The 25,781-nt window shown below is 41.8% G+C and overlaps 1 protein-coding gene across 6 annotated transcripts in view; it reads right to left on the reverse strand.

The window, feature by feature from the left end:
* Nucleotides 1-25,781, reverse strand: part of IQSEC1 (IQ motif and Sec7 domain ArfGEF 1) — a 421,691-nt gene that overhangs the window by 183,988 nt on the left and 211,922 nt on the right. For all 6 annotated transcript variants that reach the window (XM_063426958.1, XM_063426960.1, XM_063426956.1 and 3 more), the window contains one exon: nt 24,365-25,620. In XM_063426958.1, coding sequence (XP_063283028.1) covers nt 24,365-25,620 — 1,256 coding nt within the window. The remainder of the gene's footprint in view (nt 1-24,364; nt 25,621-25,781) is intronic.

The raw sequence follows: 25,781 nt of genomic DNA on the forward strand, positions 1-25,781 counted from the left end.
TTTCTAGTTCTTATTTCAGTCCTTGGTATTTTTCCACCTCCCATGTTCATGTACATCCACCATGACTGCAGTTTTCCGTTCCTTGTCTACTACCACAATGTCGGGTTGGTTGGCCAGCACTTGTTTGTCTAAAGTAATAGAGGGCCAGGCACTCCTTGGTTCAAGACAGGTACTTTATTAGGAATCACAACAGCAACGTTTCGACCCCAAAAGGTCTTTGTCAAGCTTGAAAAATACCTTTTGGGGTCGAAACATTGCTGTCTTGAACCAAGGAGTGCCTGGACCTCTATTACTTTATTAATTTTTGGAAATCTGGTGTTTGATTCCGGTTCAGCAAGCACCCTGGATTTATGGGAGTGAGTGCAGTTCCACACACACTACTAAAGCACTTGTTTGTCTGTCTGGATCGTGAAGTCCCACAGGATCTTAGCACTGTCATTCTCGACTACCCTTTGTGGAATCTCCCATCATTCATATTTTGTGCAGATGTTTTGATGCACAATCCCAGCAACTTGGTTGTGTCTCTCCATGTATGCTGTTCCTGCTAACATCTTGCATCCAGCTACTAGGTGCTGGACTGTCTCAGAGGCCTCTTGGTCCAGTCTGCATCTTGGGTCTTGCCTGGTGTGGTAGACTCAGTAAAGTCAGTAACATTTTAAATTCTACATAGAACCCATTTAACTGAGGAAAAATAGCAAACGGAAGTACTGTGGTGAATATATAGTAATACGTTGATAAATTAGAGATATGCTTTGTACTATTTGAAGTATTGATCTAATAATTATTAAATCTAGTAAATACAAGGGAGACCTAGATTTCTAGGATTTCCATGTTGTTGGTGTGTCTAGTAAAAAATTCCTTCTTGACCCCAAAATGCCAGTCAGATACCTCCACGGATCAAGAAGCTATTACCCCACTAATTGGAAATTATATCACTGTATATTATGTCAAAATTAGAGGCAAAATTATATTCTCATCCTGAAAATGTATGCCCCTATATATACACATGACAAAACCTTACTGGCCTTAGCAACGGCAGATTGGCATTGGATATTGCTGCCTAATTTGTTGCCAATAACAATTCCCAAATCATTCTCATGTGCGGTTATCCCTAATTCACTACCATTTAGGGTGTAAGTTGCTTGTGCATTCTTGACCCCAAAGTGCATAACTTTGCATTTCTCTACATTAAATTGTAACTGCCATTTTAGTGCCCAGTCCATGACAACCTTCAGAAGAAGCCTCTGGAGACTTTTAACCCCTTAAAACCGGAGGGTGTACTATTACACCCTATTCTAAGCGGCTCTAAACGCCGCAGGGCGTAATAGTACGCCCTCCGTTTTTCTTTTAACTTACCCGGTTGCTGGCGATCACGGTTTGGGGGGACTCCCAGGAAGTCCCCCGCGGCAGATCCTGCCTCCTGTATGGTCCGCGGGTACAGGGAGCATCTGTCTCCTGTACCCGGCCGGACTAAAAGGAAGTGCACATTGAGTGTGCACTTCCTTTTAGTCCGGTCGTGTGCAGGAAACAAAAGCTCCCTGTACCCGCGGACCATACAGGGCTCGGCCACGCTACGACAGAGGTAGGGGAGGGTGGGGGGGGAGAAAATGACGGGTGGATGGGGGGGGGAGAAAATGACGGGTGGATGGGGGGAGGATGAAATTGACAGGGATGGGTGGGGAGAAAAAATGACAGGGACGGAGCGGGAATGACAGTGGGGAGGGGGAGGGGAGAAGAGAGTAACAAGGGAGGGGGGGGGAGAAGAGGGTGACATGGGAGGGAGAGGGGGAGAAGAGTGACAAGAGAGGGGGGAGAGATTCACATTATCACACACACAATGCACCCCTTACACACAAAGACAATGCACCCCTTGCACACAGAAAAACACACAATGAATTACACACACACACACACACAAGCAATGCAACACTTGCACACATTGCATCCCTTACACACACACAAACACACAGTGCATTCCTTGCACACACTGCATCCCGTACATACACAGAAACACACCTTGCAGCCCTTACACATACAAACACCGATTCACACAATGCATTCCTTACACACATATCAGGACATCCCCTTCAAACTCCACCCCCTGTGAACAAACGCATTGGTGGAACATGAAAGTGGACCCTGGGACCCAGACCTTGAGCTGTGTAAAGGGCCCCCCAAAAATGGAGCTGCTTCCCGTTCTCCCAGAAACAGCCTCCAGAGAGCCTGTTCTACACCAGACCAGTGGAGCCAGACTGCAGCTAGAGCCCATCATCCTCCTCATCTGGTTGTAAGTAGGCAATCTAGTATATTATTCGTGGCACTAATCTCTAATTTACCTCACATTAAAGAAACACTATAGTCCCCAGAACCACTGCAGCTTAATGTAGTGGTTCTGGTGTCTATAGCCTGTCCCTGCAGGCCTTTTAATGTAAACACGGTGGCACTGCAGCACTGGCGTTAACATGGCAGATCATACGGGTGGGGCATTGTGATGTCATGGGGGGGGGGGGGGGCGGCAAACTTTACTTTTGCCTATGGCGGCAAAAATCCTTGCTCTGGCCGGGTGTCACGTGACTACCCGGTGCTCAGTCTGACACTGCGCCTGCCGGACGTCCAGAGGTCCCCCTGCTATGTCAGTTAAAAGGGGGTAGTCAGTTAAAACAAAGGTAGAAAAATAATTGAAAGGGTTTAGGGGGGCTACTAATATGGATGGGGGAGGGTAGGTAGAAAAATTATTGGAACGGGTTAGGTGGGCTACTAATATGGATGGGAGGAGGTAGAAAAATAATTGGAAGGGGTTAGGGGAGTACTAATATGAATGGAAGGGGTTAGGGGGGTACTAATATGCATGGAAGGGGTTAGGGGGGTACTAATATGCATGGAAGGGGTTAGGGGGGTACTAATATGCATGGAAGGGGTAGGTGGGGTTCTTTTGTGCATGGAACGGGTTAGGGGGGGTACTAATATGCGTGGAAGGGGTTAGGGGGGTACTAATATGCATGGAACGGGTAGGGGTGGTTCTAATATTCATGGAAGGGGTAGGTGGGGTTCTAATATAAATGGAAGGGGTAGAGACGGGTAGTAAAACGTATGGAATGCATTTCTGACAGTGTCACTGAATGGCAGTTAGGAAATGTAGTCAGGGGCAGTATTACACAATCTGTATATGTATAAAAAGTAATCTGCAAAGTACAAAATGTTTGTCACCAACCCTCCCCCCTCAATTTAGCAAGGAAATTAGACTTGCTAAACTTCAAAATGAGAAAAATTATAGCTAAAGAGAGCAAAACCAACCCCAAAGCATTTTTTAAGTACATAAATTCCAAAAAAACCCAAAATGAAAGTATAGGTGCACTTAAAACTGAAACGGGGGTGTTAGTCAATGAAGACCAGGAAAAGGCAGGAATTTTAAATAACTATTTCTCCTCTGTATATATTAAGGAAGAACCCATGGCAATAGATGTGCAAATGATTGCTACTAAAAACTTGCAGAATAATTGTAATTGGTTAACTCAAGACAAGGTGCTGCAGCAACTAAAGACAGTTAATATAACCAAAGCTCCAGGGCCTGACTGTATCCATCCACGTGTACTTAAGGAACTAAGTGTAGAAATAAGTGAACCTCTGTTTTTAATCTTTCAAGATTCTTTTCTTTCAGGAAGTGTTCCAGAGGATTGGAGGAAGGCAGATGTGGTTCCTATATTCAAAAAGGGTTCAAAATCCTTGCCTGGAAATTATAGACCTGTGAGCTTAACTTCTGTGGCTGGTAAAATATTTGAAAGATTATTAAGGGATTATATTCAAGAATAATTGAGAAGAACATGGTTATCAGCAAAAATCAGCACGGTTTTATGAAGCACAGGTCATGTCAAACTAACTTGATTGCGTTCTACGAAGAAGTAAGTGGAAGTATAGATCAGGGTGTTGCAGTGGATGTGATCTATTTGGACTTTTGCCAAGGCATTTGATACAGTTCCACACAGAAGATTAGTGTTCAAACTCAAGGAAATCGGTCTAGATGAAAATGCTTGTTCTTGGGTAAAACATTGGCTTAAAAACAGAGTACAAAGAGTTGTCGTTAATGGTAAATTTTCAAGCTGGACAGAGGTGGCAAGTGGTGTCCCTCAGGGGTCTGTTCTGGGACCCCTTCGTTTTAATGTTTATAAATGATCTTGAAGACAGCATTGAAAGTCATGTTTCAGTGTTTGCAGATGACACAAAAATGTGTAAAATAATACAATGTGAGCAAGATATTACTTTGCTGCAGAGGGATTTAAATAGACTGGAGGACTGGGCACTCAAATGGCAGATGAAATTTAATGTTGAAAAATGCAAAGTTATGCACTTCGGCGTAAAGAATACACAAGCAACGTATACCCTTAATGGAAGCGAATTAGGGATAACAACACACGAAACGGACTTGGGAATTGTTATAGACAACAAACTATGCAACAATGTGCAATGTCAATCAGCAGTGGCCAAGGACAGTAGGGTATTGTCATGCATGAAAAAGGGCATTCATTCTCGGGACGAGAATATCATTTTGCCTCTTTATAAATCATTGGTAAGACCACATATTAAATATGCTGTGCAATTTTGGGCACCTGTTCTAAGAAGAAAGGTTAACAAATTTAAACCTATTTAGTTTAGAAAAACGTCGCCTGAGAGGGGATATGATAACATTATACAAATATATTCCGAGGCCAATACAAACCATTGTGTGGAAATCTATTCACAAACCGGACTTTACATAGGACACGAGGTCATGCGTTTAGACTAGAAGAAATAAGATTTCGTCTAAGGCAAAGGAAAGGTTTTTTTACTGTAAGAACAATTAGGATGTGGAATTCTCTGCCTGAAGAGGTGGTTTTATCCGAGTCCATACAGATGTTCAAACAGCAACTAGATGCATACTTGCAAAAACAGAATATTCAAGGATATAATCGTTCAATGTAGGGTAATAACTGCTTGATCCAAGGATAAATCTGAGGAGTCAAGAAGGAATTTTTTTCCTAGCTTGTTGCAAAATTGGAAGTGCTTCAAACTGTGTTTTTTGCCTTCTTTTGGATCAACAGCAAAAAACATATGTGAGGAAGGCTGAACTTGATGGACGCAAGTCTCTTTTCAACTATGTAACCCCAGGGAGGCCCATATTAAGGGTCAAAGATGTGCTAAAGCAGCATTAACAAAACAGCTGTTTCACAAAAGAGGTATGGTTGGTACGGGGGGGTACCCCCCTCCGCCTCAACTAAGCGGTTCAGTTAAATGGTACCATGACTCCTATTTATAGATGTGAGAAACGGCTGACTTTTGAGGAACACCATATTATACTACAATGTTTGCTGATGGAAAATTGTATAATTTGTCAAGTTGATGCCAAAAACACCATAAAATTCCATAACGTAACAGTGGATTTCACGAACCCAGGTTGTAATTAGGTCACTCACCCATAAATACAGCGGATCCTCTCCAGCACAGAGAGAGAACTTGCACACACTTGACCCTTTAGGAGTAGTCACCTACTCAATAACCAAACGCCTTGTTCACTATTGTAAGGGTACTACATCCATCACCGGATAGGAAACCTATCCGTCTATCAAGTACAAACATAAGTTCACTTCTATACGAACTAAATATTAGTGTTTTTCTGGTTGAAAACCAAAAGTTAGAATTACTGTTATAACACTCTCTTTATCTTTTATACCTAGACGGAAATAGTTAATTGGAGGTTCCCATAGGAACCGAGCAGATAGGTTGCAGGTGATTGAACAGTTGCAACAGTTAGAACCTCAAGACAGACACTTTATAAAACCCAGTGTTTATTCAGGAAACATATTTCAGGAAAGATACACCCCCCTCCTTGCAAAATCGCAAATACCCCACAGGTTATTTTAGCCACTATATCGGAGCAAAAACCAGAGGTGTGGCTATACTGTTTAGCCATCAGATCCCTTTTCAATTCATGGACCAGATCTCGGATGAAGCAGGGAGATTCCTATTTGTAAAAGGGACGATTGGGAACACGATAGTCACACTAGCTAACTTATATCTCCCTAACAAAAAACAATGTCAGGCAATACAGAAGATCTTCCACAAACTCTCCCAATTTCAGGAAGGCATCTGATCGTTGGTGGGGACATGAACATAACTATCGATAGAGACTTAGACACTTCTTCCACACAAAGTGACTACCTAAACCCAGCACGCAATAGACTTCGCAACATTTTGTATGAAGCCAGGCTATACAACAGCTGGAGAACACTTCATCCGACAAGAAAGGACTATTCATTCTACTCCTCCCCTACGGACTGTTATACGCAGATTGATATGTTGTTTCTACCCCATAAACACTTGCCCCTAATTAAAAAGGCCTTCTACGGTCAGATTGCGTGGTCAGACCACGCTCCCCTCTAATTGGACCTACTGATCCCCCTCCCTGCCCACAACAGGCATCTAATGGTGATTACAATGACACATTACTCAATAACCCAGAGGTCATAAACAAAGTAAAGAACCACCTTAAACAATACTTTGAGGAGAACAACCAACAGTATATGGCCCCCGTAGTGATCTGGGAAGCACACAAATGCGTGCTGAGGGGAGAACTTATCAAAATTGCAGCAAACCAGAAATGCCAAAGAGAGAGTAGAGTGAGGACTTTAACCGGGGAGATTAAAAAAAAATTAGAAGAACAGCATGCCAGGGACCATTTAATAACTACATATAAAAAACACTATTGAAGAAACTGACAGAACTCAATACCACATTACATCACCAAGCAAAACAGAAAATCCAACAAACTAAACACAATTACTACATGCAGGGGGGGAAAAGCGGCAAGCTACTGGCCCAAGCCCTAAGACAGACAAGACCTTTGTGTCTCAAATCAAACTACAATACGGGTCACTAACTCAGATGATGCCTGACATCTTAAAAGCCTTCACAGACTATTATACAGAACTCTATAATCTTAGAGACTCTCCCCCAGACAGATTTCCTTAAGGAGAGGATAAAATGAAAAAATAGAAGGCAATATCTAGAGAATCCTGACTCACCAGAAGAATTCCATCAAGCAGTCAAACAACTACCATTGGGTAAAAGTCCGGGCCCGGATGGCCTCACAGATAAATATTATAAAACAATGTCCCAGATCTTGACACAGCCCTTCCTTAAAGCTTTCAATGCAAAAGAAATGAAACACACTATCCCCCATTCAGCACTTGAAGCACATATAGCCCTGATACCCAAGGAAGGAAAAGACCCATCTAACTGTGGGAGTTACAGACCGATCTCGCTAATAAATATTGATATCAAGATTTTCACAAAAATATTGGCCAATAGATTAAAACCCTTCATAATGGAACTTATACACAATGGCCAAGCCGGATTTGTCCCAGGTAGAGAAGCAAAAAACAACACCACAAAAATCATATCACTTGATACACTGGGCAAAGACCGTGGGTAAAAATTCCTCCAGTATTCTACTAGCGATCGACGCCGAAAAGGCGATGTCCCTCGTCTCTGCCTCCTCCGCGCCGCTCCTCCCTGTGATTCCGGTGGGCGGGACTGATCCTGTCCACCGGCCGAGGAGACCTAATGTGCATGCGCGGCAATGCCGCACATGCGCATTAAGTCTCCCCATAGGAAAGCATTGAAAAAGATTTTCAATGCCTTCCTATGGGGAAATGAGCGACGCTGGAGGTCCTCACAAAATCCTTGCTATAAACGCGGAAGTGACCTCTAGTGGCAGCCACTAGAGGTGGAGTAAACCCTGCAAGGTAATTATTGCAGTTTATAAAAAACTGCAATAATTACACTTGCAGGGTTAGGACTAGTGGGAGTTGGAACCCAGACACTCCAATGAGCAGAAGTGGTCTGGGTGCCTGGAGTGTCCCTTTAAGGAAATGGAGGAGTACAGCAAGATTTCAAATTTTAAGGCAAATATAACTAAATGTGAGATCCTACCACTACAACTCTCACCAGAAATGGAGAACCAACTCAAGACACTATTCTCTTTCAGTTGGTCGAGAACCTCCATTAACCCCTTAAGGACACATGACCTGTGTGACATGTGATGATTCCCTTTTATTCCAGAAGGTTGGTCCTTAAGGGGTTAAATACCTGGGGATACATCTCTCCCACAGAATAGAGAAACTGTACGAACTAAATTTTTCTCCAATCATGAAGGCAATCTCCACAGATATAACAAAATGGCACAGGTTGGGATTTGGGTGGTTCTGTAGAGTGAATATAATTAAAATGAATGTGCTCCCGTGCCTCCTCTATCCGCTCCAGACCCTACCAATAGCTATTCCAAAGTCGTTCTTTGACATCTTGCGTAGAACCATCACAACATTCATTCATACACACACACACACATCCCAGATTGGCCTACTCTATCCTGATGACTCCCCGCGAAGAGGGAGGAGTGGGCCTACCAGATCTAGATACATACCACAAGGCTACCCACTTAACTAGGATATACTAGTGGACTAATACATCTTCAACTCAACAATGGAGGGCGATAGACTTTTTTCTTAAAACCCCCATACGTGGCACAAGTCAGCCCTTACTCTTATGCACCATACTCAACACCCCACAATAGGGACCACACTTAAAATATGGCAAACTCTACAAAACAACAACGATTTATCCAGCTATCCATCCCCCCTGTACCCTATCACTCATGACCCCCTCTTCAACCCTGGTATGACAGGTAAACTTTTTGAACTAAACAAAGGAAAATCTCAGATCTAGCTCAGGGAGAAAGTGCAGGTCGACCACTTAACGCCACTGCTAGTACTAACCACAAAGCAAAACCCCTCCATGTTACAGCAGATGCAATATGCTCAACTCTCCCACTTTATCCAGAGTATGAAGCTCCTACCAAAAGGGGCAAGAGAACTTTCTTCTACATCTACTGACCACCAATAACCCTGATATGAGTATGATGACTCTCTCTCTTTACCCTCTTACCACCTGCAGGGCCGGCGCGTCCATAAGGCGGCACAGGCGGCCGCCTTATGGCGCCAGAGGAGGGGGGCGCAAAAATCCGAATCCCCTGCCTCTGGCTGGAGACTCGGATTTTTAATCTCACCTCTCTCCCTGCAGCCAGCACACAGGAGCCTGGCAGTGAAGTCAGCCGTCCTCCTCTGATGATGTCAGAAGGGGGCGGGACTTCTACTGCTTCCAGACTCCCCAGCGGTCCTGACTCTATCTGCAGCAGCTCCAGCCTGTCCCAGCCGACCACCAGGGATAAGGTTCTCCCTCCTGGCCCAAGGTAAGCCCCTGGGAGGGGGAGGGGGAGGGGAAGGGGAATAACTTTTAGTATGTTTACTTTTATTTAATTTTTTTAAATCAAAACTTTTTTTTTTTGCAGCCCCTCTCTACTGCCCCCACTATACTACCCCTGCCCCCACTATACAGCCCCACCATACTGCCCCTGCCCCACCATACTACCCCTGCCCCACCATACCACCCCTGCCTCCACTATACACTATACTACCCCTACCATACTACCCCACCATACTACCCCTGCCTCCACTATACACTATACTGCCCCTACCATACTACCCCTGCCCCACCATACTACCCCTGCCCCACCATACTACCCCGCCCCACCATACTGCCCCACCATACTACCCCTGCCCCACCATACTACCCCTGCCCCCACTATACACTATACTGCCCCCACCATACTGCCCCACCATACTGCCCCTGTCCCCACTATACTCCCCCTGCCCCCACTATACTCCCCCTGCCCCCACCATAGTGCCCCTGCCCCCTCTACAGCACTTCTATTTCCCTCTATAGCCCCTGCCCCACCATACTGCCCCTGCCCCCTCTACAGCCACTCTATGCATCTGCCCCCACTATACTGCCCCCTCTATAGCCCCTGCCCCCACCATACTGCCCCTGCCCCCACCATACTACCCCTGCCCCCACCATACTACCCCTGCCCCCACCATACTACCCCTGCCCCACTATACACTATACTGCCCCTACCATACTACCCCTGCCCCACCATACTACCCCTGCCCCTTAACAGCCCCTCTATAGCCTATGTCCCCACCATACTGCCCCATGTGCCCCTCTACAGCACTTCTATTTCCCTCCATAACCCCTGCCCCACCATACTGCCCCTCTACAGTCCCTCTATTTCCATCTACAGCCCCTGCCCTGTCTACAGCCCCTCTATTTCCCTCTAAAGCCTCTACCCCACCATACTGCCCATGCGCCCCCTATACAGCCCATGCCCCCCCTCTACAGCCCCTGTCCCCACTATACTGCCCATGTCCCCCTCTATTGCTTCTGTGACCCCCTGTGCCTCCTCTATTTCCCTCTACAGACCCTGCCCCCTGCCACTGCCCCCCTTTCACACGCCTCTACTGCCTCTGTCTCCCCCCTCTACTTCCCCTACCCCCTATACAGCCCCTGTTCCCCCCGTCCCCCTCTCTACTTCCCATTTACCCCCACCATACTGTTCCTGTGACACTGCTTTATTGCTGCAGTGTCCCTCGTTACAGCCTGTGCCCACACCATTCTGCCCCTGTGTCCCCCTCTACTGCCAGTTTCCAACCACATTGCCCATTTGCTCCCACCACAGCCCCTATACTCCCTTCTACAGCCCCTAACTCCCTTACTTCACATCCCTTCCACTCCCTTGTACAGCCCCTATTCCCTTACTACAGTCCTTACCCCCACTACAGCCCCTCTCCCCCAATTGCTGCCCATATCCCCCACACTACAGCCCCTGTTCCCACTTGCAGCCATCAACCTACTTCAGTCCCTAACCCCCTACTACAGCCCCAATTCCCCACTACATTTACTAAGCCCCCAATTACAGCCCCTAACTCTTAACTACAGCCCCTGTCCCCCTACTACAGCCCCTAACTACTCAATTACAGCCCTAACTCTCAACTACAGCCCCTGTCCCCCTGTCCCTGGGGGGGGGGGAGGCAAAATTCACCTTCGCCTGTGTAGCCAAAAATCTTTGCACCGGCCCTGACCACCTGTCTCCCTTATACATAGAATGCTCTTTAACCTCCCTCCAATTCAATTAGTCTCTTTCTAACCTGTTTACCCATTTCTCATCTCATCCTCACATCACTCTGGCAGACACACCGCCTTATTTTTACACACAGCCTTCCTCGCTTTCCTCTGTCTTTTCTTTACACAACTTATCTAGCTCACATTTTCTCAGCCTCACATAGTATTTTCCTCCTGTATATGATAGGGGTGTAATTCCCTCTTACGCCTCTCTATCATACACAATATCTCCTTTCCATCTCAGTTTGCAGTTAACATATTTGACACAATCAATTAAATCAATATGAACATCACAACATCAAAAACGTCTCTTACAAGCTTGTTTTTGCCCAAAGGAAATTGCATACCTGTCTACACAGCACTTTTCTAATTATAGTTTATGTGATATATAGGATGCCACCAATTATGTCATAGATATTATCAACGAATTTATAAGTGGGGGTTATCTGAGATACCACATGAAAAGACTTTCTCGAATTAGATTTTCTATAGGATGTCATGGGTGATGTCACAAGTGAGGACATAGATTATGTCAGCAAAGATAGCACGTAATTAGAAGGTCATGCAAAGCAACCAGGGTGGAGGCAGATTAAATTAGAATTTTCATGCTTGAGAACTTAAACTTCTACAGTTTTTTTTGTTTGTTTGTTTTATGTACCATTGTTTACAAAGTGAAGAATCAAATCTCCCTCCGCAAGGAATGTTTATATGACATTATAAATGAGATTGCAGTTCATCAGGCTGTGTCCCTGACAAATGGAACATCCTTTAACACATTATCTGACTTCCAACCATGGGATTGTGACAGTAGCAGATGGTGAGAGCTTTTCTAAACTTCCATCCCTGCTAAGATTTAATTGATCTTGTCATCTCAGGTAATGTTGGCCTTAGTATTCTGCTTAGCAGGTCATGGGGTCGGCATCTGTCTTTTACATGAATAGGAAAATGTTGAGCACAGCGTACATATTGGGATATGTTCATAGAACACGAGAAACACAACATAAACTGAATATGACTTTAAATACCAGACACCAGATACATAATTTACCAACAATGAAATGAAGTTTGCAACATCAACACACATAATAGAAACACCATACTGCCCAAGAATCCCCATTTAAAAGCTACTGATCCTATTTTGAGCCCAAATTGCTTTATCCCTCTTTTGTTCTAAATTACAGAGTGCAGTGCAATTGGGTCCAGTCCCTGCTGGTCTATTATATTCTCTCAGCCAGTAAAAATATTACATATTCATGTAGCACACCTTGTTTTGCATCACAATCACTCTTCACTTACATTTATTTCACGTATTTAAACTCTGTTTTTGGCATTAATAATTGTCTTGAGGAAAGTCCCACAGAGGGCTGAAACATTGAAACATTTTCTGGTGTATGATTGCACAATAAAGCTACCAAAATTGTCTACAAAGTCCTGAACCTTCCTTGGTAATATTTTGGCAAAAGTGATTTGCACCAGGCAAGGACAAGATAATTTATGATGTTGTCACTGGGCCTATTTCATGTGCATGGGCCTGGAGCTTCAGCTCCATCAGTCCTTGTGCAGATTGATTCAGAACCTAGAAAATTGGGTTGACAAACGTTTTGTTTGTCCTAGATAGAGCATATTCACACTATTAAAATCAATATCCTCAGATTTTAGTGGAGAGGAGTGGTAGGTATACATAACAAGCAGTAGTTGTGGTCGATAGTCATATACTCGTATACATCGAATATATTGCTGTTCAAATAAGCTAGGTCACTCCTTTTTTAGTACAATAGGGGGGTCAACGTACAACATACCATCATATATGAGAAAATTATTATGAAGGTGTAACACTAAATCTTAGATATTTACTTAGAGATGGTAATAGGGAAGGAACAATGAAAACAAGGTTTAAGAGATGATGTGAGATAAGCATACAATGGTAAATCATTAACCCCTTAAGGACACAGCTTCAGAAGCTTGTCTTACGCTTAAGGACAAAAGCCATTTTTGCATTTTTTTGCTGTTTCTGTTCAAACGCAATTTGCATCTCTGTCATTTATTGCACCAACACATATTATACATCGTTTTTTAGAGGGCAAACAGGGCTTTAATTTGATGTCACATATACATAGATACATTCTCATCAACTATAAAAAAAAAAATGCCAAAACATTTGGGGGGGAAAAAAAACAAACATTTTTTTTCACAGTTTTGACAATAATAGCGTGTGCATAATATGTCCAGCTTAGAAAAAGTAATTGGAAATAAATTAGTTTATGTGTCTTGATTAATAGAATACATAGTATGTATAGGATTTCAGCTTATTTTGAAAGTTACAGGTCACAAACTACAAGGACTAAAATAAAATTTCAATTTGCGACAATTTTAGAATTTGGTATGTTTCTCTTGTAGGTTTAGTAGGCAACAGATAAAAAAAAAATGCCACACAAAAGTGTATATTAATATAAAGTAGACATCAAAGGCTACGAAGGTTAGTTTGACACTTTTTACGTAGCCACTTCATCGCCAATCTCTGCTAAATATTGGAGTAAAATTGTGTTTTTTTTCTTTATTTTGGCATTTACACATATAACAAGGTTTTTGTAATGTGTATTTCGTAAAGCTGGTGTGTGCTATTCCTGCACAGAACCCCATATTGTGTTCAGCTTCATCTGCTGAGCATAACGATACCCCCATTGTATGCCTTTGGCACATTTCTGTAAAGCTACAATGCCATATAAGAGACAAGGCTATTTCAGTTTCTATAGTTAGAATTTAGATGGATTTGATGGGCCTATGTGTCATTTTAGGGTAATATAGCAGTGTGACTGTTCAAATAACCCCACAAGGGGCTTTCATTTTATAAAGCAGACACCCCAGGGTATTTTATATGGTGTATATTGTGCCTTAACTTGTCACTATTTTTTCACCAATTCATTTCAACGTTTGTGGTTGGGGGTGGGGGGGGATGGCATTTTTACATATATGATGCATTATGGTTGAGTATTTCTTACACTTAATATGTACCACTGTCATAAAAATCCCCAAATTATGCTCAGTTACATCTTCTGAGTAAAACAATAGGCCCACTGAATGACCTAGACACTATTTTGTGAAGTTACAGTGCTGTAAAAGAGACGTGACAAGTTCAGGTTTTTAAGTGTGAATTTTCATGGAAGCTTTTGATGTGTCCGTGACCCACTTTGGAGCACTTGAGCAGGCTACATATTACAACTACACCATAAAGGCATACCATTCCAGGGTATTTCAATAGGCATATTTTGAACCTTAGCATGGGATATGTTTTCCACTAGCTTGTACCAAGTGTAGTGGTAATAAGCATTTTTTTCTGCCTTTTGACACACATCGTTAGTTTGCACAGTATATTTTGCAAATTGTATGTGTGCTACGACTGTATAATACTTCATGTGTTGCTCAGCTATGTCGGTTGAGTACAGCAATATCCCCCATATGTACCTTTGCCAGGAATATGTGGATGTTGAAGGGGTACATTTGAGACGCAGTCATTCAGTTTTTTTCTAACTTTGAAGTTTTACGCTGTGTCCATGTTTTATTTTGGAGTAGTTTAGCTGGTTGGTTATTGAAACTTCCCCACAAACACATACTATTTATTAAAGAATACACCCTTGGTTAATTGAAAAGGCATATGTTGAACCTTAGTGTGGGATAATTTTTTCTCTAGTTTGTTCCAGGTGTAGTAGTAATGAGCATTTTTAAATGTATTTTTTTTACTTTTTAAAACTTTTTTAGCTTAATTTTTTTTAAACTTTCCTAAAACTTTTTTTTTTTTTTTACAGATTTAACATTTTTATAAACTTTGTATTTTTATTGGTAACCGATAAGTAGAAGTAAGCAGCACTAACCGTAAATTCCCCAATATCCCATAACTCCCTCCCACCCCTGCTAGCAAAATATATAATTTTAAAATATTTAAATTAATTAAATAACTTGAAACCCATGTGGGTTAATAAAACAAACAAAAATTGGCATCCCTTCCGTTAGGAGGCGACCAAACAAATTTCACATATGCAAAGGTACTGCACAGTAGGTACCACATGGGTCCGTAGTACTCACATACCGACTACCTCACCCCCCCACATGGACCACCAATAGGACTCCTCTATTAACAGTCCACTGAGAACCCAAAGCAAGCTATTCTCACCTTAGGGTCAGGGCATTCTGGCGACCAGAGGCCAATACACAAGGCCCGTCACTTCGGAGCACAAAACTGCGCAGATAACTTTAACCAAACACCTACTCTTGTATAGCACTTAAGACTATAGTGTCGAGCCTCGTTATTATATAACCCCCCCAGGCCAATATAACTAGCTAAGCTCTAAATTGTTACCATCTTTACTGCCGGCCAGCCACGGCACTGTCGAGATACACCCTACCTGTCACTCGACATACAGTGAGCGCTTACCATACCGCCCACCTCCTCTCCCCGAATAAAGAGGTCAGAATACTCCCAACATAACCTGCTGCCCGGTGAATAAGTGTCCGTACCCATGTGTTTACATCTTTTGTCTTATATTGTCTTATAATACCTTATTGTCTAAAATATTTTTCTTTATATTATGTGTTCACATACTGTTATTATAAAAAAGAAAAAAAAGTGCAGTTACCTAAACATTTGCTGATCTTACGCTGACATTGCTTGGAATGTATTGCTGAGAAACGTAATGTACCGTATATACTCGAGTATAAGCCGACCCGAATATAAGCCGAGGCCCCTAATTTTTACCCCAAAAAACTGGGAAAACTTATTGACTCGAGTATAAGACTAGGGTGGGAAATGCAGCAGCTACTGGTAAATTTCTAAATAAAATTAGATCCTAAAAAAAATATATTAATTGAATATTTATTTACAGTGTGTGTATAATGAATGCAGCGTGTGTGTATGAGTGCAGCGTGTGTGTTGCAGAGCCTTGGTGGGGGGTGGGCAATTATTTTTTATTATTTTAATTTTTTTTATTATTTATTATTATTTTTTATTTAATTTCATTATTATAATTTTATTATTATTTAATTTAATTATTATTAATATATATTTTTTTTCGTCCCCCTCCCTGCTTGATATATGCTCTCCTTCCCTGGTGGTCCAGCATTGGCAGTTCAGTGGGGGGGAGAGGGGGGCTGGCAGAGAGTTTACTTACCTGTCCTGCAGCTCCTGCCAGCTCCCTTCTCCTTCGCGCCGTCAGTTCAGCTCTTCTGTCAGCTCACACTCTAAGTCTCGCGAGAGCCGCGGCTCTCGCGAGACTTACACTGGGAGCTGACCGAGGTGCTGAACGGACGGCGCGGAGGAGCTGACAGGAGCTGCAGGACAGGTAAGTAAACTCTCTGCCAGCCCCCACAGCCCCCAGTCTGTAAATTGCCATAATACAGACTATTGACTCGAGTATAAGCCGAGTTGGGGTTTTTCAGCACAAAAAATGTGCTGAAAAACTCGGCTTATACTCAAGTATATACGGTAAATTTTCAAGCTCTTCTTTAAGATATGCTCTGCACTACAAAAATAAAGAATTATAAAAAAAAAATGGATCACAGTATAATACTGTAGATAGTGATCAACTGGCAGGGAAGGGGCTACTTTTTATTACTGGGTAAATGGGGTGGGATTTAAAAAAAAAAAAAAATTGTTTACTTTTTTTTTTAAAACACTTAATTTTTTTTCTGTTTAAGACCTTTTTTAAAAACATTTTTTAACATTAACCCCTAGCAAACCTAACACAAAATTCCCCAATTCCCCACTAACTTCCACCCCCACCAGCTAGCTAAAGATATACCTTTAATATATTTAAATTAATAAAATAAATTTCATTCCTGAGGGTTATTGTGTTTTACACCCCACCTCCTAGAGAATGCAAGCTTGTTTGAGCAGGGTCCTCTCCAACCTATCGTTCCTGTAAGTAGTTTTTTTAATTGTCCTATTTATAGTTAAATCCCCCTCTCATAACATTATAAAGCGCTACGGAATCTGTCGGCGCTATATAAATGGCAATAATAATAATAATAATAATAATAATAAAAGTTGACCCTCAAGGGTTTACATTTTTTTTTAAATCAGATCACAGTAAAATGTATACCCTGCCAATTGATCAATTGGCAGGGAAGGGGTTAATTTTATTAAAGCAGGGGGAAGGGAGGGTGGGATTTTACTATAACTATTTTTATTTATTTTTTTAACAGGGAGAAGATGCTGATCTGTCTCCCTGCACTTCACACAGACCGCGGAAGAGCAGGGAGGCGGATCATGAGTCCCTGCAGCACATGTGCTCGCTCTGACAGCCTGTCAGAGTGATCACTGCTGCTAGGCAGCGCGTTCGGGTGTTCCCGGTCTGCCTTTAATATAGAGGTTAATGGTTTTCCCGCCATGACGGACCAGGTCTGTCATTCATCACGAAGGGGTTAAAGCAAAGAGAATGGCAGTGGCAAATACAAGAACAACAGTTTCACTCAATGCAATACATGCGGATTGAATGAACTAAGAGTGATAGAGAAAATGTACTGTGTGTTAGAACTAGGCTTGTGTTTGGGAATACTGTAAGTATTGCTGAAATGTTGCCAGTGAACAATAAGATGCAAAGGTATCAATATCCTTCTGGAGATAAGGTCTCCAGTACTGCGTACAATACTCCAAGCGAGGTCTCACCAGTGTTCTGTACAATGGCATGAGCACTTCCCTCTTTCTACTGCTAATACCTCTCCCTATACAACCAAGCATTCTGCTAGCATTTCCTGCTGCTCTATTACATTGTCTGCCTACCTTCAAGTCATCAGAAATAATCACCCCTAAATCCCTTTCCTCAGATGTTGCGGTTAGGACACTATCAAATATTCTGTACCCTGCCCTTGGGTGTTTACGTCCAAGATGCATTATCTTGCACTTATCCACATTAAATGTCAGTTGTCACAACTCTGACCATTTTTCTAGTTTACCTAAATAATTTGCCATTTGGCTTATCCCTCTTGGAACATCAACCCTCTGTTACATATCTTAGTATCATCAGCAAAAAGGCATACCTTACCATCGAGACCTTCTGCAATATCACTAATAAAAATATTAAAGAGAATGGGTCCAAGTACAGATCCCTGAGGTACCCCACTGGTAACAAGACCATGCTTCAAATATACTCCATTGACTACAACCCTCTGTTGCTTGTCACTCAGCCACTGCCTCACCCATTCAACAATACTGGAAGCCAAACTTAAAGATTGCAGTTTATTGATAAGCCTTCTATGTGCAACAGTGTCAAAAACCTTACTGAAATCTAGGTAAGCAATGTCTACTGCACCACCCTGATCTATTATTTTAGTTGCCCAATCAAAAAAATCAATATTATTACTTTGGCATGATCTCGCTAAAGTATGTTGCCTCTGATCTTGAAATCCATGTGTTTTTAGATGTTAAACATTCCGATCCTTTAACATGGTTTCCATTACTTTCCCCACTACTGAAGTAAGGCTTACTGGCCTATAGTTGCCCGACTCCTCCCTACTACCTTTCTTGTGAATGGGCACAACATTTGCTAACTTCCAATCGTCTGGGGCTACTTCTGTTAACAATGATTGGTTAAATAAATCTGTTAATGGTTTTGCCAGTACACCACTAAGCCCTTCTAATACCTTTGTGTGTAACAGCCTCTGATATTTATATGCAAAAAGAGAATAAAATTATAAAATAAATCAAACTGAGGAGCTGCAATGTAATCAGTTGGCAATAGATCTGTGTTAAGTTAGTGGATGATAAGACCTGCCAAAGAGTCAATCAACCAATGCCTATGCTGCAGAAATCCTTCATGCTTGATGCAAAGTTCACATTGGCACTTCATCTTCTCCAAAGTCAGCTCCAGACCAATAAGAGAACAGTGGTGCAATGTCCACTAACCCAGGTAAACTAAACAAAATCCCAGCTCCTGAGATTGTGGACCGTAATAATTGGGGATGTGGTCTTTTTACAGGGCAAAGACACTTCTGGGTTCCGGGCCCAGAATGCGAGGACCAAGCTACAACATCTTCTGGAAGCACCTGCTTAGCTGACAAGTAGGCGTGTGTTGCTCTTGCCTGGAGTTGCAGCCAGAATTGCGCACATTTTTGGTCAAATTGTAAGCAGAAGGCCTCCCTCCATATTTCCAGTGAATCTGCCACTAATCCTTATGGAAGCTTGAGGTATAGGGGAGTATAGGTTACTGTAAAGGTGGAGACCAGGATAACCCCAACCAGTCCAAAGGAGGAGGGGGGGACTCAGCTGCAACTCTGCCTAAGTATGTTGTCTACACTTCCCAGCCGGAACCACACTAATACACTGGTTCTCATGGGGTCTGATCTACCACAATTTTAGATCTAGGTACTGAAAATTCATAGAGATTTATGAATTGTTAACTCCCTTCACTAATAGGATACCAAATGTATTAAGTACTCCCTAACCTCCTCGCATTCTCCTTTAACTCCAATTATACAGAATCAGGCCTTTACTGCCTGGTATGAGGGCTAGAGACTTTTTTTGGCATTGAAAATGCTAGCATACAGCGATGCATACACTTAATGAGGAATTAATTTTTAGTTTCCCAGAACTGTAGAGGGTTGCTAGGCTGACCATGGGTGATTACTTTTATTATAATCCTGTTAATGATTTTTGTTGCAAACAGCGAGGTAAAGCAAGCGGTTGCAACTGTCCTAGTCTTATTTTAAAAATGTTGACTTTCAGAGATCTCTCAGAAAAGATTGATCACCCTATTATATAACTATCTTTGCTCAAGTACAAAATCACCTACTCTGTAAATGTGTTAGGAAGTCCCGCCTTATTCGTTTTGTGGCGCTATCGGCCACTTTGTCAGAAGCTGTCAAATGGGTGATTTCATTCACGTGTACACACCGGGTTGGATACTGGTGGAATGTTTGCATAGACGCCAGCAATGCAGCAGGGGTTCCCCTTTGCTGAATAGAGCATGCTGAGTGCAAAGAGGAGCGGAGCTGTCAGTTTTAGCCGTCATTCCGTTCAGCGACCAGGTCACACTCCCAGCTGCCATACCTTTCGGCACTCAAGCCACACCCCCTCAACTACAGTAAAATTCTATTTTTTTAATTTTATTTATTTCTGAGAATTTTTATGTTAAATTGTATAATGATTTGCTTACTTTTTCAGGTCAGTTTTGTTCTGGGTGAAGTGTACAAGTCCTCCCCCTTCCAACATGCCAATTCTTCAGAAAACACAGGTCTACTCATACTGACATAATACATTTTCTAATTGTTTTAGAAATTTCACAAAACCTATGCCTTCGGGGGGCGGGGCCTGACTGTCATGGCGCATGGACGCGTTTTCAGCAAATTCAATTTAACCCTAAAAACATGCATTACCAGGATCTGAGACAAATCGAGTGGAACAGGCACCCAGCACTGACTATACGGCTCGGGGCTGCTGACAGCAGACGCATGGAGCCCTCCAGACGCAGGAGGGCCTGGTGTAAACTGTAGATGGAAGAGGCGGCCGATCTTCCTGCCCCGACTACCCTACATACTACTCAAGTGCCCTGCTATCCCCCCCCGGCCCACCTCTGAGAAGCTCTGGCTACCTGAGGGAAACAAGGAGAGTAACCGTTGAACCCACGGAGACAGCAAGAGCCTCACTAAACATGGCGGCAGCCACGAGGCATCCTAGCTTCACAGCTGAACGGACAGACCTGGAATACAGGCTTGACAAAGTACTCGGCGAATTCTGGAAGAAGCTGGAGGACAGGAGGCATCAGACCGTCCCAGCACAACCACATGCACACTCACCTCCACGGCTGATCGCACCACCAAGGCGGACAATCACCGCTCCAGCATGGAAGAAGGCCCCGAAATGGCGGCGCAACAGGAGACTCCTATCCCTCCGACAGCGACATGCAAACAGGACATGCCCCGAATCAAGGCAAGGGCTTTTAAGGCGCCTGAAAATCGTCACAGTACCCCACGACCGCAGAGAGCACATAAATGGCACAGCAGAGGGAACCATCCCCCACCCACAGACAACCACACGAGCAGGAGCTCTGCATCTGAGCAAAGATGGGGAGAGCCGCTAACCTTCCAAACACACCGTAACAACCCAGGTCGGAACAAGCGGCCCCTGTTGATACCTGCGACCGGGCTCCAGGCGCTGAGATCCGGAATCGGCTAGAAGACTACCTTAAACCGGTTACAGGAGCCCAACACACACACACTGGGTTCCACTGGGACACTTATTGCCTACACTATGGACATGTCTTAACACTGACAGCTGTAGACTCAAACCATGGCGAAAGAACAAAGTGTTCCCTGATTTCATATACGTTCTCTATCTGTTGCTCTGCTTTAGCCTCATAGCCGTAAGTACACATCATATGTAAAACCAGCCTTACTGACACTCACCTTTCAATATGCAGCTCGACGCAAATGGCGAGCGTGGGAATCAGATGATCCATGTCATGGTACAGGATGATGAGCGAAGTCTCAACTAAGTCACACTTTTGTTGGACGCAAATCTTATAGCTAGTTTCAGTAAAGCGGGACAGTAGACCACCCACCAGTGACACCCTCATCAGCAACCCACTGTTGTCTACCTTTATTTACTTATTGTTTTTATTTTTTAATGTATATGTCAATCTAGTGATGACTGTATGCAGTATATTTCCCCGCAGTATACAGAGGCAGACGTAACCTGAGAGGCCTGTAACTGATTACCTGCTAAATCATCTAAAGTTAACCCCTCTTTCATGTGTCCCACTTTCTTGTTGTTAGCCCTCCGCTTGTGCTCACAATATCACCTGAGTCTCTAAACCTGGTCTCACTCCCAGAGCATTGTGGTATTGTGAATAATCACTAAATCGGACTACAGGCCAATCTTAACGTACCTACATTGCACAATTAAGCAGGCTCTCAAGTGTTAACTCCTATGTAATTAACGTGTAAACCTAACAAGCCCTGCTAACATTAATAATCAGGGGTACTTGTTTGTTTTGGCCAGTGGGAACTAACCTGAAAACGCTAAAAACCTAATGCCTAGGAATCTCTCCTTATCTAACAAACTCCCCTAAATTGCAACCTTCTTCAGATGATCTTAAACAGTTAAAGCTTGTTAAACATAAAATATAAAAAATGTGCATGTTCCTCATATGTTACTTCAAGTGTTAAACATGTTGCATTGATGCTTGTTCATGATGATGTGACTTACAGAAAGCTTACCTGTAACTTTCACAAATGCACAACCAAAATAAAGAATAAAAAAACCTATGCCTTCGACTTTTCTCTGATTAAAATTATGTATATGCACATTATATTTCCCTATTTTTGACAATGTTTTAGGCACAGTTATTCACTCATCTACTCTGTGCATACATCTGTTTGACTTTTGTACTTCTCTTGTTCCAACTAAAAAAAAAAAAAAAGTGCTGATTATATATATATATATATATATATATATATATATATATAGTCGAAAACACTGGTCAAAGTTAGCATTCATATTTGTTTGTGTGTGAAAAAAGTAAAAAAACGAAATTGAACGCTAATTTTGGCCAGTGTTTGTGACTAAGTGGCTACTAAAAAAGACTGGACATACCCCATTTGCAATACTTTGGGTTGTCTTCTTTTGCAAATGGTATGCCATCATGAGGGTAATTCTCATTCCTGGGCTACCATATGCTCTCAAATGCAACGTAACCAACCTGGCCTTTTTCCATGTAAAAATATTTGACCCATTTATTTGACCCTGTAACTTTCAAAAACGCTATAAAACCTGTACATGGGGGGTACTGTTATACTCGGGAGACTTTGCTGAACACAAATATTAGTGTTTCAAAACAGGAAAACACAGGAAATTATTTCATCACTAAAAGTGCTGTTTGTGTGTGAAAAATGCAAAAAAAAGTCACTTTCACTGACAATATCATCGCTGTGATATGTTTTACTGTTTTGAATCACCAATATTTGTGTTCAGCGAAGTCTCTCGAGTAAAACAGTACCCCCCCATGTACAGGTTTTAGGGTGTCATAGAAAGTTACAGGGTAAAATATAGTGCTAGCAATTTAAATTCTCTGGGCTTTCGGCCTGGGTTGGCAGGCAGGTCCCTCAAATTGCAATCAATAAAATGACTTAATTATGTAAAAATATTACACAAATACGCACGTAGAATTTAAATATATATGCATATTTATATATTTGAAGTCTACGTGTATATTTATATAATTATTTATGTAATTTTGTATATGGTCATATGTATATTTCGTATTATTTGTATTTATTTATATATACATAGATATATATACAATTTCATTCTAAGTGTATTTTGATATAAATATATATATTACTATCAAAATACAGTTCGAATAAAATTTCATATAGATATATATTTTTTTAATTTTTATTATTCTTTTTACATGTTTTTATTTAATTTAAATTACTTATTATTTGTATTTTATAATAATATTTATATACAATATTTATAGTTATTATATATATCATATATATACACATGTGTGTAATTTAATTATAAGTGTATTTTTAAATTAATATATGTACATATTAATATAAAAATACACTTAGTATGACATTATATATATGATATATAGACATATATTATATATATATATACACACACATACACATCTATAATTTTTTTTTTTATTAACATGAACGTAATTTTTGTATTTTTTTTTTACACTAGCAGGGAGACTGTTGAGCGATCACATGGCCCCAGGGGTCCTAATCCGCCGCGGGGAGACTGCCTGGGCTGCAGGCAGTCTCCCCACAATGGGAGCAGCGCCGATCGCCGCCGGGGGAACGACGGCGATTGGGTAAGTACATTGGACTGTTAGGACGATCAGGACCGTCACCGGTCGGGAAGGCAAAAATGCCAATGACGGTCCTGAACCGTCCTCGGTCCTGAAGGGGTTAAAAACACCTTACCTAGGCAAAAAATAATGGGGGTTTAGTTACATTGTATGATCATATGTTGCATAAGCCTGCCACAACGTCAATTAGGCTGCTAGTGTAGAACCTGCCAAGAATGGGGTACATTGACGCTGTGGCAGGCTTTTGCAATATATGATCATATAATGTAACCAAACCCCCATCATTTTTGCCTAGGTGAGGTGTTTTTAAAGAAAAATATTACAATCTCTAAGATTTGAAATCATTGTTTACTGAATAAGCGAGTGCGCAGGATTCTGTGTGTGTGTATATATATATATATATATATATATATATATTTATTTTTTTAGGAATATGGAAATAATGTAGAATTGGATCCCGGATCTCCACAAATACAGATAATTAATTAAGAAAGTATACTTACTTGTTAAAAAGATTCAAGCCAATCCTATAATGCCGTTTTCTGATGACATCATTGCTGAAGGCAGGAGAATCCCAGCTGTTCCGTGTCTCTTTGTGGTATGTTTGTTTGCTTAGAGTCTGCTCTCGCAAGCTGTCTCTAGAAGATTCTGAGCTGCAGTTTATTGTGTCATTAGAATTTGAAGTGCTGTTGATGCTATCATTATCACCATCTGAATAATCTGATTCCGATTTACTCTGCCTGTTCACACTGCCATTGATAATTAATTGAGCCTCTATAGGTCTGCCCCTATTGCGTGATTGTTCATCCTCACGAGTTATAATTTTACTTGGTATATGCCCAATATGTTTGGGGCTTCCTTGTTGACTCTGAATTGACCGCTCATATGCTGTTTGCCTTATTATTGAGCCTCTTTCTGAACGATCACTTAAGTCAACAGAACTGTCACTAGGAGGCTCAATGGTGAGTAAAGGTAGATGATCAATTCTTGATCGATGATCGTGAGACTCCAGTGATGGTGTACTTCGACAGCTTGTATCGGTGTCTAACTTATCTTCTTTGTGTGTCATGGACCAATACTCTTGTGAGGAGTTCATTGACCTAAGTCTTAAGTCAGATTCCGTCATGGATGGTCTATCCACAGACTGTGAAAGAGGAAGAGGAGGGGAAAGCTCTTCCTCGTCAATATACAATGTTACATCACTATAGGATGCAGTAATTTCATCAAGTTTCCTGTGATCTAAATTATGCACTGGTTTAATTTGAGTAGAACTATTTCTTTCCAATTCACGAGTTCGAATTTGATCAGAAGTCTGTCCATCATCTGCATGCAAACTACGACAGTTTAGTGCATCATCAATTGATTCTGCAAGAGACTTCACTTGTCGAGAAAAAGCATCTTCTAACTCAGTTATAGCATCTGCAAAGTCGGTGGAAGGTGCTGGGGATTTCAAGGAGGTTTGTTCACCTAGATCCCCAGATTCAGACTTGACAAGGCGCCCCAGCTTGGTCCCATCATTACTAAGTGACACCTGCTTTCCTTCAAAATAGGAGCTGTGTACTTTTTCGGGTCCTTCAAAGGAGAACTGCATTCTCATATTGGATAAAACAATACGTCTGGACATTCGATTCTCTGACATTGAACTTCTCAATCTCTCAAAGTTCTTGTTCATCTGATACTGACGAAAAGCAGTCTGTATTGTGCGAGCTGCATGCCTAGTTATGAGGCGACCTCCATATTTACGTTCCAACATCTCCACCTAAAAAAAAAAAAAAAGGATTTTTAAAAATTTACTAAGTGAGCTTTATAGTGCAATTTTAGGAACAGTACTGAAATATCATATATAAAATATAAACAAACAACACACAATGTGTATGTGCTAAAATAGCCAAGCTGTGACTATAGATGACTTGGATAATT

Source organism: Pelobates fuscus, chromosome 7, assembly GCF_036172605.1.
Source record: "Pelobates fuscus isolate aPelFus1 chromosome 7, aPelFus1.pri, whole genome shotgun sequence".
In the NCBI taxonomy this organism is placed as follows: domain Eukaryota; kingdom Metazoa; phylum Chordata; class Amphibia; order Anura; family Pelobatidae; genus Pelobates; species Pelobates fuscus.